At 54.5% G+C, this 14,542-nt stretch overlaps 1 protein-coding gene across 1 annotated transcript; it reads right to left on the bottom strand.

Annotated features, from left to right (window-relative positions):
* SLC1A5 (solute carrier family 1 member 5) lies at positions 1 to 13,939 on the bottom strand. The gene is made up of 8 exons (XM_030807697.1): positions 12,741 to 13,939; positions 9,836 to 9,878; positions 9,415 to 9,462; positions 7,687 to 7,853; positions 3,708 to 3,941; positions 2,310 to 2,504; positions 2,074 to 2,208; positions 1 to 839 (listed from the first exon to the last, which is right to left on the bottom strand). The coding sequence occupies exons 1-8, from the start codon at positions 13,307 to 13,309 to the stop codon at positions 602 to 604; spliced, it is 1,629 nt and encodes a 542-aa protein (XP_030663557.1). The 5' UTR covers positions 13,310 to 13,939; the 3' UTR covers positions 1 to 601.
* Between the last annotated feature and the right edge of the window lie 603 nt (positions 13,940 to 14,542).

Below are 14,542 nucleotides of genomic sequence, written 5' to 3'. Positions count from 1 at the left end.
TTAAATAGTTGACACTCAATTTTATTGCTAAAAAAATGTCCTCTGGCTGACAGCAGGTATTTGTCCTCAGCCTCTCCCCAGAGTCCCTGGAAGTGTTTCTGTTATTGTGGAGAGAATAGGGGATCTGGGGACAGGGTGGGACATACCATGGGAACAGGAAGTCACAGAACACACACACACACGTGCACACACACATCCCCCCACAACTACAGCCACCAAAATAACCAGCATGGTGTTGCAACATCCCCCCAGTGGGGGCTAGCATTCCCCATGGTGACCTGTGACCTGCTCCCCGAGACAGGGGAGGCCAGGCAGGCCACGGTGGGGACACAGCAGGACATTATTTCTCCATCTTGCTGTTTTCTAGCCTTGAGTTGGGGACATGAGTGAGAACTGGGGGTTTTGAGGAGTAACCCTCATGAGCCCATGTACTCCAGCAGCCAGGCATCCCAGATCTCCTGTCCAGGAGGGGGCTGGGGCCCCTGGCTCCCCAGAGTGTGCAGGCCGACCCCCAGAGCCCTAGCTCATCCATTTATCCATTCCTCATAATCCAGTGTCCAATGAGCGCCCCCAGCAGGGCAGGGAAGGTCCCTCCCGGGGTTTACATGACTGATTCCTTCTCAGAGGCGGCCGTGGCATCCCCTGAGGGCCCCCGATAGTGTTTGAGGAGGGGGTTTCCTTCCTCAGTGGGGACTGGCAGCGGATCCAGGGGCAGCTCACTCTTCACTTGTATCAACTCAGGCTCCGTGCTTCTCGACTCTGTACGGTCCACGTAATTTTGGAGGAGTCCTGCCCCCAGAGCATCACCTTCTACATTGAGGACGGTACAGGACCGGTCGCTAAAGGGGTAGAAATAACGGCAAAGTAAGTGGGAGGGGAGAGGGTGAGAGGGAAGGAGAAGGCCAAGGCCTAAGCCTCCTGCCTCTCTCCCCCTGGAATCTAAAAAGTAAAAATTAAGAGTTGGAGTCAGCCTGGGCAACATAGTGAAATCCCATCTCTCGCTCTATAAAAAAAAAAAAAAAAAAATTAGCCAGGCATGGTAGTGCACACCTATAGTCCCAGCTACTCAGGAGGCTGAGGCAGGAGGATCGCTTGAACCTGGAAGGTGGAGGCTGCAGTGATCACAACCATGATCACATCACTACACTCCAGCCTGGGCCACAGAGCGAGACTGTGTCTCGAAAAAATATTAAAGTATAATTCACCTACCATAAAATTAACCTTTTAAAAGTGTCCATCTTGGTGTTTTTTAGTATATTCAGACTTGTGCAACCATTGCCAATAATTAATTCCAGAATTTTGTTTGTTTGTTTTTTTGAGACAGGATCTCACTCTGTTGCCCAGGCTGGAGTGTAGTGGCACAATCTCGGCTCACTGCAACCTCCACCTCCCGGGTTCAAGCGATTCTCCTGCCTCAGCCTCCTGAGTAGGTGAGATCACCAGACAGGCGTACACCACCATACCCGGCTAATTTTCTTGTATTTTTAGTGGAGACGGGGTTTCACCATGTTGGTCAGACTGGTCTCAAACTCCTAACCTCAAATAATCCACCCGCCTGGGCCTCCCAAAATGTTGGCATTACAGGCATGAGCCACCGTGCCTGGCTGCTTTCCAGTCTTTATACTCTTAATAGCTTAATCGTGATAGCAAATAATTATGTAGCAATTACTGCTTACTGGGGGCTGCTCTAAGGGAGGTGTGTCTGTATCTAATCCTTAGGGAGAGACTGTTCTTCTCCCCGTTTTACAGATGGAGAAACTGAGACGCAGGGAGATTAAGCACTTCCCGAGGTCATAACAGTGAATGTTGGAGCTGGGATGTGAACCTGAGCAGTCTGGCTGAAGAGTCTGCTGTATTCACCACACAGACGCCCTACTTTTCTGACGTCCCTCTTAGAGCCACAAAGATGCCATTCCTTGCCCTCGGGAATGCTCAGGGTTCCCCCCATTTTCTCTAGAATTCCTTCCTTCTTCTCTTCCTCTTCTGTCCAGAGGCTCTAAGGACTCTCACTCACTCATCCTCTTTACCAGGGGTACCCCTGGCCCCTGCCCCAGTCTCCATACCCACACTCACACTAGCCAGTCCACAGCCAGGATCAAGGAGATATGGTCGACCGGGAGGTTGACTGCTTCGAGGATGATGGCCAGAGTGAGGACACCTCCAGCAGGGATGCCCGCTGCCCCCACGCTGGACGCTGTGGCCGTGACCCTGAGGGAGAAGGTGGGAGGTTAGGCAGATGCCTCTCTTGTGGGAGAAGATGGGGGTCAACAGGGGTCCGGGGGTCCCATCCGCAGCCCCCTGACACTCACAGGATGGTGATGATCTTTACGAAGTCCAAGGACTGCTGGCTGAGCTGTGCAATGAACACTGCGGCCACACACTGGAAGAGCGCGGCACCGTCCATGTTGACAGTGGCGCCGATGGGCAGGATGAAACGGCTGATGTGCTTGGCCACGCCATTATTCTCCTCCACGCACTTCATCATCAGCGGCAGCGTGGCGGAACTGCAAGGGATGGGAGAGCTGAGTTAGGTTAACCTGCTGACCGGGGCTCCGCCCACCCTCCAGGTCCAGCCCAGGTGAGGCCCCGCCTACCCCACCCCAACCAGCCAAAGCCCCACCCACCCCACCTAGTGGATCCCCACCAGAGCCTGCCTAAGCAAAGCCCTGTCACCCAACCAGCCAAAGACTGCCCACCCTCCAAGTCTGACCCGAGCCACCCACCCAGCTGAAGCCACGCCCACCCAGGGCCCACCCACACCACCTGCCCAGCCGAAGTCCCACCCACCTCCCCAGCCTGTCCTTTGGTCCAAGGCCCCTGCATCTAACCTAGACCCCCTTTCTCTCCTACCATGTCCAGACTCCACCCCCAGCCCTCACTTGCTGTATCTAAGCTCTTTTCCCACAAGCAGGCACCACTAGGGAACTCAATACGAGGATTACAAAATCTATGAGTCCTGGAACCCCTGGGAGAGTATAGACTACTACCTCCCACAACACCCACACAATTCACACCTAAATTCTAACGTCTGGGTCCTGCTGACTCTCACCAATAATACACTAAGAATTACTATTGTCTTGGAAGGGGACAGGGTCAGCAGGAACGAATGAAATGCCCAGGAGAGACGGTGGAAGGAGTTCTGAGGTTGAATCAGGGCAGAACTTAAGAGCTCCCCAGGGGCCGGGCATGGCGGCTCACACCTGTAATCCCAGCACTTTTGGAGGCCGAGGCAGGTGGATCACTTGAGGCCAGGAGTTTGAGACCAGCCTGGCCAACATGGCGAAACCCCGTCTCTACTAAAAACACAAAAATTAGCTGGGTATGGTGGTGGACACTTGTAGTCCCAGCTACTCTGGAGGCTGAGGCAGAGAATCACTTGAACCCAGCAGGCAGAGGTTGCAGTGAGCTGAGATCACACCACTACACTCCAGCCTGGGCAACAGAGCAAGACCCCATTGTTTAAAACAAAACAAAAAAAAAGAGTGCCCCCAGGGCCATGGGGAGGCAGTGTAAGAAAGAGGGAAATAAATCTCTAGGGCAATCATTTCCTATCTTTTTAAGGGCGGGGATAAATCCAGGACCTTATGAGAATCTCCTGAAGTATGGCCCCTGTACCCAGATACAATGTCCCAGGCACAGAAAATTTCATCCACTCCATGCCGCTTAGCAGATTAAATATCCCACCCCAGCCCACCCCAAGGCCGTACCTGGAAGAGGTCCCAAAGGCAGTGGCCAGAGGTGTCACGATGCCCCACAGGAAGCGGTAGGGGTTTTTGCGGGTGAAGAGGAAGTAGATGAGGGGCAGTACCAGGAGTCCGTGGATGGCATGGCCCAGCAGGCAGCACAGAATGTACTTGCCAAGGCGGGCAAAGAGTAAACCCACGTCCTCCATCTCCACGATCTTGCCGGCCACCAGGAACATGATGCCCACAGGGGCGTACCTGACCAGTAACACAGGAGACAGCTTGTTGCCTCTTCCACGGGCCCAGTGGCCAGGTGTGAGGCTCAGCACCCTGCCCACATCTTTCCGCCTTCCTGAGGTCAGGAGAAGCCCCAGCAATGTGTGCTTCAGCATGGGCACCACTCCCAGGCCTGGCCCCTGAAGCCCCCGTGCCAACCTCATGCTCTCTTTCCCCTCAAAGGTAGAGCAGCCTGGAGATAAAAGTCTCCGTGCAGGCTGGGCACAGTGGCTCACGCCTGTAATCCCAGCACTTTGAGAGGCTGAGGCGGGCAGATCACCTGAGGTCGGGAGTTTGAGACCAGCCTGACCAACGTGGAGAAACCCCGTCTCTACTAAAAACACAAAATTAGCCAGACGTGGTGGCTCATGCCTGCAATCCCAGCTACTTGGGAGGCTCAGGCAGGAGAATCGCTTGAACCAGGGAGGCGCAGGTTGCTGTGAGCCGAGATCATGCCGTTGCACTCCAGCCTGGGCAACAAGAGTGAAACTCCATCTCAAAAAAAAAAAAAAAAAAAAAGTCCCAGTGCTTCCATCACCACATGAAGCAGTCACCAGATTTGGACTTCACATGTGAGCCAGAAAGAAATGTACATCAGTGTGCGCCATTCACACTTCCTGGGTTGGTTTGCTATGGCAGCTAGCATGACTTCAGCCAACACGCTCTCTGCAGATGATGAAAAATGAAGAGGCCGGGCTCATGCCTATAATCCCAGCACTTTAGGAGGCGAAAGCAGAGGATTACTTGAGGCCAGGAGTTCTCGAGACCAGCTTGGGCAACACAGCGAGACCCAGTCTCTACAAAAAATAAAAATAGGCCAGGCACGGTGGCTCATGCCTGTAATCCCAGCATGTAGGGAGGTGAAGGCAGACAGATTGCTTGAGCCCAGGAGTTCAAGACCAGCCTGGGCAACATGTCGCTCTCTCTTTTTTTTTTTTTTTAGACAGAGTCTCGCTCTGTCACCCAGGCTGGAGTGCAGTGGCATGATCTCAGCTCACTGCACCCTCTGCCTCCCGGGTTCAAGCGATTCTCCTGCCTCAGCCTCCCAAGTAGCTGGGACTATAGGCGTGTGCTACCACACCCAGCTAATTTTTTGTATTTTTAGTGGAGACAGGGATTTTCCATGTTAGCCAGGATAGTCTCGATCTCCTGACCTCATGATCTGCCCACCTCAGCCTCCCAAAGTGCTGGGATTATAGGCATGAGCCACCGCACCCGGCCACCCAGTTTCTTAAACAACAACAACAAAAAAAAATTAGCTAGGCTTTGTGGCTGGGGTCTGTAGTCCCAGCCACTTAGGAGGCTGAGATGGGAGGATCACCTCAACCCAGGTCAGGGCTGCAGTGAGCTGTGATCATGCCACACTGCACTCCAACCTAGGTGACAGAGCGAGATCCTAGCTCAAAAAAACGTTTTTTAAAATTACTATTATTATTATTATTTAGACTGTCTCGCACTGTTGCCCAGGCTGGATTGTAGTGGTGCAATCTTGGCTCATTGCAACCTTTGCCTCCCAGGTTCAAGCGATTTTCATGCCTTAGCCTCCTGAGTAGTAGCTAGGATTAAAGGTGTACACCACCATTCCCAGCTAATATTTGTATTTTTTTGTAGAGAGGGTTTTTCACCATGTTGGCCAGGCTAGTCTCTAACTGCTGGCCTCAAGCAATCCTCCCACCTCAGCCTCCCAGAGTGCTGGGATTACAGGTGTGAGGTACCAAAACCAACCAAAAAACATATTTTTGAAATAAAAATTTGAAGGCCAGGAGCAGTGACTCACGCCTGTAATCCCAGCGCTTTGGGAGACCAAAGAAGGCGGATCACTTGAGGTCAGGAGTTTGAGACCAGCCTGGCCAACGTGGCAAAAGCCTGTCTCCACTCTACTAAAAATACAAAAATTAGCTGGGTGTGATGGTGAGTGCCTGTGGTCCCAGCTGCTCAGGAGGCTGAGGCAGGAGAATCACTTGAACATGGGAGGCAGACATTGCAGTGAGCCGAGACTGTGCCATTGCACCTCCAGCCTGGGCGACAGACCAAGACTCTGTCTCTAAATAAATAAATAAAATAAATGCAAATTTTAGAAAGGCCATGGCCTGTGTCTTAACAACTCCTAGGTATGAAGCATTTTCAATGTGCCCTTGAACACGATGTTGAATCTTCCCAACAACCCTCAGAGGGAGGTCCTAGGAGTCAGATTGCAGATTACACAACACCCAATAGATTCCCACAGGAATGCTGGGAGGATGCAATGAAATGCCAGTTGAAAGGAGTTAAAGCTTTTTACAGACAATAAGTGATCTATAAACTTCAGGTGGGGTTATCATCACCCTCTCCTGCTGTGAAGATCCCAGGGAGTAAAGAGGACTCCCAAGGCCGGGCGCCGTAGCTCACGCCTGTAATCCCAGCACTTTGAGAGGCCAAAGTGGGCGGATCACCTGAGGTCGGGAGTTCGAGACCAGCCTGACCAACATGGAGAAACCCCGTCTCTACTAAAAATACAAAATTAGCCGGGCATGGTGGCGCATGCCTGTAATCCCAGCTACTCGGGAGGCTGAGGCAGGAGAATCGCCTGAACTCGGGAGGCGGAGTTTGCGGTGAGCCGAGATCGCATTATTGCACTCCAGCCTGGGCAACAAGAGCGAAACTCCATCTCAAAAAAAAAAAAAAAAATCAGGCCAGGCGCGGTGGCTCACGCCTGTAATCCCAGCACTTTGGGAGGCCGAGGTGGGTGGATCACGAGGTCAGGAGATCGAGACCATCTTGGCTAACACGGTGAAACCCCGTTTCTACTAAAAATACAAAAAATTAGCCGGGCGTGTTGGCCGGCACCTGTAGTCCCAGCTACTCGGGAAGCTGAGGCAGGAGAATGGCGTAAACCCGGAAGGTGGAGCTTGCAGTGAGCCAGATCGTGCCACTGCACTCCAACCTGGGGGACACAGTGAGACTCCGACTCAAAAAAAAAAAGCCTCCCAATATCACTTCCCTAGACTACTCGATCCTCGATCTCCCATCAATCATCACTGACTAGTTATCTCCCCAGTCCCTTCTTGTAAGTCACAGAAGAAAGGTATATTTTCCCAGCCACTTGTGCAGAGAGGGGAGGCTAGATACCCAAGTTCTGGCCAGTGGGAAGTATCCAGAAGTTATACAAGCAAAATGCCCAATAAATATTAGCTATTAGGATTTACTGTAGGCACGCAATAAGCTGGGCACTGTCCTAAGACCTTCCGTGTACCGTATTAACTTTCTTTTTTTTTTCTTCTTGAGACAGAGTTTCCCTCTGTCGCCCAGGCAGTGGCACGATCTCCGCTCACTGCAACTTCTGCCTCCCAGCCTTAAGTGATTCTCGTACCTCAGGCTCCCGAGTAACTAGGATTACAGATGCGTGTCCCCACACCTGGCTAATTTTTTTGTATTTTTAGTAGAGACGGGGTTTCACCATGTTGGCCAGGCTGGTTTTGAACTCCTGACCTCAAGTGATCCACCCACCTCAGCCTCCCAAAGTGCTGTTCCCATTTTATAGATGAGGAAACTGAAGCAGAGAGGGAAAATCACTTGCCTAAAATCACATAGACAGGGAATGGTCAATGCTGGATTTAAATGCAGGTCATCTGGCTCCAAAGAGTGAATAGAGGGTGCCCCACCCCAAACAGAATGCCCCACACCTGCCTCTGGCAGCAGACCGACCTTCCAACCCCACCCACCCCCAGCCTCCTCTCCCACCACCTACCACATGATCCAGGAGACCAGAACCATGGTGGCCTCATTGAAGGAGTTGAAGAAGCGGATAAGCAGCTCCCCCTCAGGCCCCAGCTTCCGCAGCGCCACACCAAAGATGATGGCAAACACTACCAAGCCCAGGATGTTCATCCCCTCCACCTCCTGCCCCACGGGCACCTGTGGGCAAGGAACAGATCGGGATGGAAGGGACACTCAGTCTACCTGCACAGTCACTGAGGGCCTGTCCTGGGCACCACTGGGACCCAGCAGAGACAAGGCAGCCCTCAGACCCCTTCCTCCCAAGGCTCCCAGTCCAGGTCCAGGGGAAATGTATTAGTCGTCAGGGATGGCCCAGAGTAGGTGGGGCTGGAATAAGGGAGCCCAGGGGAGTGTGGGAACCAAGAGAGGGCAGTGCCAGCTTGGGGAGTAGGGGGCAGTCGGGGGGACTTCCTGGAGGAAGGAGCATCTGAGCTGAGACCTGGAGGACAAGAGGAGTGAACCAGGTAAAGAAGGGTGGTAGAAGGATCTACAGAGAGGAAGCAGAATGTGCAACAGCCTAGAAATGAGTGCAACTTGGGCATTCAAAGAAGAGCCATAATCCACTGTGGCTAGAGTAGAATGATCTGGGCAGGGTCACTAGTTAAGGATGGGCAGCCAGGCGGGCTGGCAGGGGTTTGACCTCACAGGGACCCCTTGGTCATAGACTGTAGCAAGGAGACTGGACTTTCTCCTGAAGGCACTGAGGCACATGGCAGGGCTCTGGGTACTGCAGAGATAGGGTCACATTTGTGTTTTGAAAAGATCCTCGGGCAGAGCACAGTGGCTCACGCCTGTAATCACAGCATTTTCGGAGGCTGAGACGGGCAGATCACCTGAGGTGGGGAGTTCGAGACCACCCTGACCAACATGGAGAAACCCCACCTCTACTAAAAATACAAAATTAGCCGGGCATGGTGGCACATGCCTGTAATCCCAGCTACTCAGGAGGCTGAGGCAGGAGAGTAATCACTTGAACCAGGGAGGCGGAGGTTGCAGTGAACCGAGATCACGCCATTGCATTCCAGCCTGGACAACAAGTACAAAATTCTGTCTCAAAAAAAAAAAAAAAAAAAAAAAAAGAAAGAAAAGAAAAGATCCTCGGGGCCAGGAGCAGTGCCTCGCGCCTGTAATCCCAGCACTTCGCAAGGCGGCCGAGGTGGGCAGATCACGTGAGCCCAAGAGTGCAAGACCAGCCTGGGCAACATGGCAAAACTCAGTCTCTATAAAAGATACGGAAATTAGCCAGGTGTGTTATAGTCGCAGCTACTGGGAAGGCTGAGGTGAGAAGGATCACTCGAGCCCAGGAGGTCGAGACTGCAGCGAGCTGTGATCGTGCCACCGTACTCCAGTCTGAATGATGGAGAGAGATCTTGTCTCAGAAAAACAACAACAACAAAAACCTCTGGCTGGCTGCCAGTTTGAGCAGGTTGAGGGTGGATGGAAGGGGGCAGGGAGAGGGCAGCATGGAATGGGGTTGGGGGGTGAGGGATAAAGGGGGAAAGGAAGAGCCTGGACGCCTGGGGCAGGAAAAGAGGGGACAAAGTAGAGACCTATCCAGAAGGCAGAAAAGACAGAAATTGGGGAAGGACTGCAGAGTGTCAATCAAATTCCACAGCAAAGACTGAGGCAGAAACAAAACCAAAAAATTACAGCAATGGGCAAAGAGGTAGAGCCCCCCACTGCCTCCCACTGCTCTCACCTTCACCGTGGTTCCAGTGATATTCCTCTCTTCATAGGTGGTAGAGTACTGCAGGTGGGGTTGGGAAGAGTCAGTGTCCATCGTTACCAGGGCCTCCCAACCCCATGCCAAGCTAACAATGCTCAAAGCCTGCCCTTCCACATCCTTTCAATGTGATCTCATTTCATCTGCTGGCAACCCCATGAGGCAGGATGATCAATACCCCCATTTTCCAGAGGTAGAAAACCGAGGCTCAGAGAGGTAAACACATTTGCCCAGAGTCACATAGCTAGAATTAAAACTCACAGGAGGCTCTGAGCCCGTATTCTCATTGCACATGCATTTTTCTAGGCACTAACCAAAATCAGGTAGCAAGGGCTCCCCCTGGCTGGCATCCCTCCCTGTCCACCCCCATCCCCTCAGGACACCCCTGAGGACTCACTGAGCGAAAGGCTGCTGACACCAGGTTGGAAGGGAAGATATTTCTGCAGAGACAGACACACAGAGGGTTATTAGATACCATAGTGGGAGGGCAGCATTGTCTGAGAGGCTGGGTTGGCGTTTTAAGGCAGCGAGTGGAAGCTTTGGGGCCCCGTCTGCACCCAAACGCAGCCTCTATTCATGCCTCAGCCTGGCAGGGTTGGAACTAGGCTTGCACCCCTTTGCAGGACGTGGGGAGTCAGCCTCCTTCAGCCCCAAGAGGCTGGCGTGCTAGCCCTGAGGCATTGTGGGTTCGGGGTGAGGAATGCTGGCCTCCCACGGCAGGCCAGGGCAGGACGCCCTGGGCCTCAGCTCCACCCCATGCAGCAAACTTAATACCCTGGACAGCTTGCATCAGCCACTTCCTCCTGGAGGGCCGGCCGGCGGCTCTGAGAGTATGGGGGAGGATCTGGGTGTGTTGGGAGGCGGTAACGGGGAGGGAGACAAGGGACGGCTTCATATCTCATGAATATGCATCTGTGTTTACAGGGCTACTCTTACACTTGTGTGACAGTGTCTGCCTTGAGATGAAAATAGTAGCTAAGGCCAAGGCGCTGTGGCTCTTGCCTGGAATCCCAGCACTTTGGGAGGCCAAGGCAGACAGATCGCTTGAGCCAGGAGTTGAAGACCAGCCTGGGCAACATGACGAAACCGTGTCTCTACAAAAAATACAAAAATTAGCCAGGCGTGGTGGCGCGTGCCTGTAGTTCCAGCTACTCTGGAGGCTGAGGTGGGAGGATCACTCGAGCCCGAGGAGGTTGAGGCTGCAGTGAGCCAAGATCACACCACTGCATTCCAGCCTGGGACCGAGTGAGACTCTCTCAAAAACTATATATAGCAGCTAAGCCATCTACAGCGCCTACCGTGTGGCAGGCAGGCATTTTGGCCTGTGCTTTACACAAATTAACCCATTTCATCCTCACGACAGCCTTGGGGATAATCACTATTACCCCATTTTATAGAAAAGGAAGCTGAGGCCCAGAAGGGTAAAGAAAATTGCCCAGCTGGGAAATGGCAGAGCTGGGATTTGAACCCAGCCAGCTGGCTCCATAGCCTCAACCACTCCACATGCTCCCTCTCACCAATGACCAGTGTACAGCCAACGCCATGTGTCCATATACAATCTGTCAAATGTTAACGGTTTGGGTGCAGGTTAAGGTTCAACAGTATGGGACAGTGTCCATGGATGGCCAGCCATGCACCACAGTACAGTAAAATAACGTCATGGTAGAGGAATGAGTTTGGCCAGGTGCGGTGGCTCACGCCAGTAATTCCAGCCCTTTGGGAGGCTGAGGTGGGCAGATAACTTGAGGTCAGGGGTTCGAGACCAGCGTGGTCAACATGGCGAAACCCCCATCCTATTAAAAACACAAAAATTATCCAGGCGTGGTGGCACACCCCTTTAATCCCAGCTACTCGGAAGGCTGAGGCACGAGAATCACTTAAACCCAGGAGGCAGAGGTTGCAATGAGCCAAGATCACGCCACTGCACTCCAGCCTGAGCAACAGAGACTGTCTCAAAAAAAAAAAAAAAAAGCAGGAGTTTATTGGTGTGTGACCACATAGGTGTGTATGTGAGTGTGTATTGTGTGCTCTTGAGCCTGTGTTTAGATGTTGGCGTGGCTGGTGGCATCACTGAACGGCTGTGCTGCAGGAGTCTTAGTACACAGTGAGTGTGTGTATGACCGCTGGTATCTGGCCATGTGTTTGTCCAGATGTTACAGCCTCAGCTGAGTGTCTGCGTGCCTGTGTCCAGCTGTGTGTCATTTGGTTATAAGCCTGTGTGGCCGGCCAAGTGTGAGCTACAGCTGTTTTGGCACGCAGGGGAGGGCTGTGCTCATAAACAGCCTCGGAGTGGGTGTGCCTGCCTGAAGGTCCGCCTGTACCACCCAGGCCCAGGCTGGGCCAGGACCCAGCTAATCTCCCCCCACCAGAAGGTGCTCCCAGGCTTCAACTCGGGACACCAAGCCTGCCCCAGTCTCCCATCTCAGCCTGCACTGACGCCCCAGAGGCTGGGGAACCCTGTTCCATGACGCATCATTTCCTTCCCCCAACTTCCAGGAAGTCCCCAACCTGGAGACACTGAATCAGCAAGCCCTAAAGGCAAGGAGGCCTCTGCCCCCCGCCCTCCTCAAAGTGGGGGAGGCCATTCTTGGGGGTGCGGGGCAGAGGCCAGGAGAAGGAAAAGAATCTGCTCCCCTTTCTAACTGGTCCTCTTCTGGGCTGCCTGCTAGGGGGTGGCCCAGACAGAGGAGGAAACGGGAGGGAAAGGCAGGGGTGGCAGGGCTGATCTAAAAGATAAAGGGGAAGCGGCCAGACCCCAGCTGAAATGGGCAGGAAGCGGAGGCCAAAAACAGAGCCTGGTTCTGTCCGAGTGACACGTGGTGTGGGGGTGCCCCAGGGCTGGGAAGAGGGCCTGGTGGGGTTACTCAGATCTCAGATCCTCCAGGGGCTCCTTACCCAGGGATCCCAAACTCTCCGACCCTGGCCCCAAATTATATCTAGAAGCCCCATCTTGGGGCCCTTGACCACGCAAAGATTCCCCCCGCAAAAGTTCCTCCTGGGGTCCCCTCCCCTCAGTGTCTTTCTCCCCTAGGCAGACCCTCCTGTGTCTCCCCAAATCACTTTCTTCTCCCTCTATAAGACCCCACTTATGTACCCAGGCCCCCAAATTTAGAAATCCCCTTCCCCAGGAGACTAGACTCACATTCCCGAGGGCTGAAGCTCCCCTCAATATCCTGTCGAGTTTTCCTAAGACTCTAGAAGAAAGTCCCTGCTCTAGGGGCCCCAAAGCCCCGTCCTGTCCACGTGGCCACTCCCGCCATCCCTAACACTCTTCCCCACCTCCCGGGGGAGCGGGATCTGACCTCGCAAGATCCAGGAACGAGTCGAGCACCTCCTTGCTGGGGGCATTTTCGGCATTGCCCGCGGCTCCCACCGAGGCGTTGATGGCGGCGGAGGCGACGCCCGGCTGCAGCGCCAGCGCCAAGCCCACTCCGAGCGCCGACGCCAGCAGTGTGGTGACCAGGAAAAAGAGCAGCGCCCAGGCGCCCAGGCGGCCGAGCGCGCCGGGGTCCAGGCTGGCGGCGCCGCCGATCAAGCTGCACACCACCAGCGGCAAGATGATCATCCGCAGCAGACGCAGCAGCAGCTCGCCCGGGAAGACGAAGGCGCTCAAGCGCTCCGGGCCCAACGCCAGCGCACCCCCGGCCCCCGACACCCCCAGCCCCAGCGCCACGCCGGCCACCACGGCCACCACTGTCAGCAGCACAAGCAGGTTGGCTCGAAGGCAGCGGCGCACCTGGTCCCGGGAACCGCAGTAGCCGCCTGCTGCCGCGCCTTGGTCCTCGATGGAGGCCAGCGCCAGGCCCCCGTTGGCGGAGGGCTCCGCCGCTGCGAGCCCCTTGGAGTCTCCACGAGGAGGATCGGCCACCATGATGGGAAGCACCGGGGTTTCTTAGCGCTTGGAAGCTGGCTGGGAGCGCTTGGGCTCCTTCCCAGGACCCGACGTTCCTCGGACTGAGTTGAGTAACAGCACCTGGAGACTGGAACTTTGGAGGGCTCCTTAGAGTTGTGAGTTCACAACACTGAAGTTCCTTGGCTCTTGGAAGCTGGAGTGTTTAAATTCCCCAGGCTGGGCGCTGAGGCTTCTCTGCTGTGCCCCGTGTGCCAGACGTCCGAAAGCTGGGAGTTCGGAGCGCCTGGGTTCCTTGGCCCTAGGAGCTGGGAATACGAGAGTTTCTCTGGGTGGGACGTGGGGCCCTTGGCTCCAGGAGGTTGAGTGCCCCCAGATGGAGGAGGTCTGCAGGAGGCTAGGTTCTGGTGGCGCAGATCCCGCACGCCTAGATCCGGGAGGCGGGGACCCGGGCTTCCTGGGTCTTGGACACTGAGGGCTGGGATGCCAGAATCTAGGGGCCGGGAAGCGGAGCTCCGGAACCAGGGGACCCAGGCTGTTAGGTCCGGGAGGGTGGGATGCGGGCCCCTGTGTACGGAAGGCGGTGGTCTGGTGTCCGGGAGTAGCGGTTACCAGCCCAGAGAAAACCTCCCGGGCGTGCCGCGTGGCTCTGAGCCCGTTTAGCGGAAGCTGCCAGGGATAAGGGTAGGGGGCGGGGTTTGAGAAGGCGGGGACCGACCCACGGGCCCCGATTGGCTGCAGAGCGTTCGGAGACTGGGCGAGTAGGGGCGGGGCTGATACCCGGGGTGGGGCCAGGTCCCCCATAGAAGGCCGAATAATAATGCCCATCTCCAGAAGCCGGGTCCAGAGACGACGGGGCGGGGCCAGGAAGGGGCGGGGCCTTGGGAGGGTGCCGTTTCCCGCCAAAGGAATTGGGTTGTGGGTTGGAGCCCTTAAACCACAGAGGTTCGTTCTCTGGTGCGAGGGTCGCTAGAAAGCTCCGGTGGTCCTCGGGTGATTCATTTGCAACTCAACTCAGCTTTGGAACTCCTCAGCCCTGAGTTTGGTCTTTAGTCGCCTCTGAGAACTTTAATTCCTCGAATATAAAGTGCAGGTGATCAAAGCTTTTGTCTCATATGATTGCTGTAAGGTTTAAATAAAATTGATGTATTTATTTAGGGAGCCGTGGCTCACGCCTGTAATCTCACCACTTTGGGAGGTGAAGCGGGAGGATCACTTGAGGTCAGGAGGTCGAGACCAGCCTGGCCAACATGG

The sequence above is a fragment of the Nomascus leucogenys genome, unplaced genomic scaffold (genome assembly GCF_006542625.1).
Source record: "Nomascus leucogenys isolate Asia unplaced genomic scaffold, Asia_NLE_v1 Super-Scaffold_241, whole genome shotgun sequence".
Taxonomy (NCBI): Eukaryota; Metazoa; Chordata; class Mammalia; order Primates; family Hylobatidae; genus Nomascus; species Nomascus leucogenys.
The sequence above is the reverse complement of the archived record's forward strand: the minus strand, read 5'-3'. Positions and strand labels throughout refer to the sequence as shown.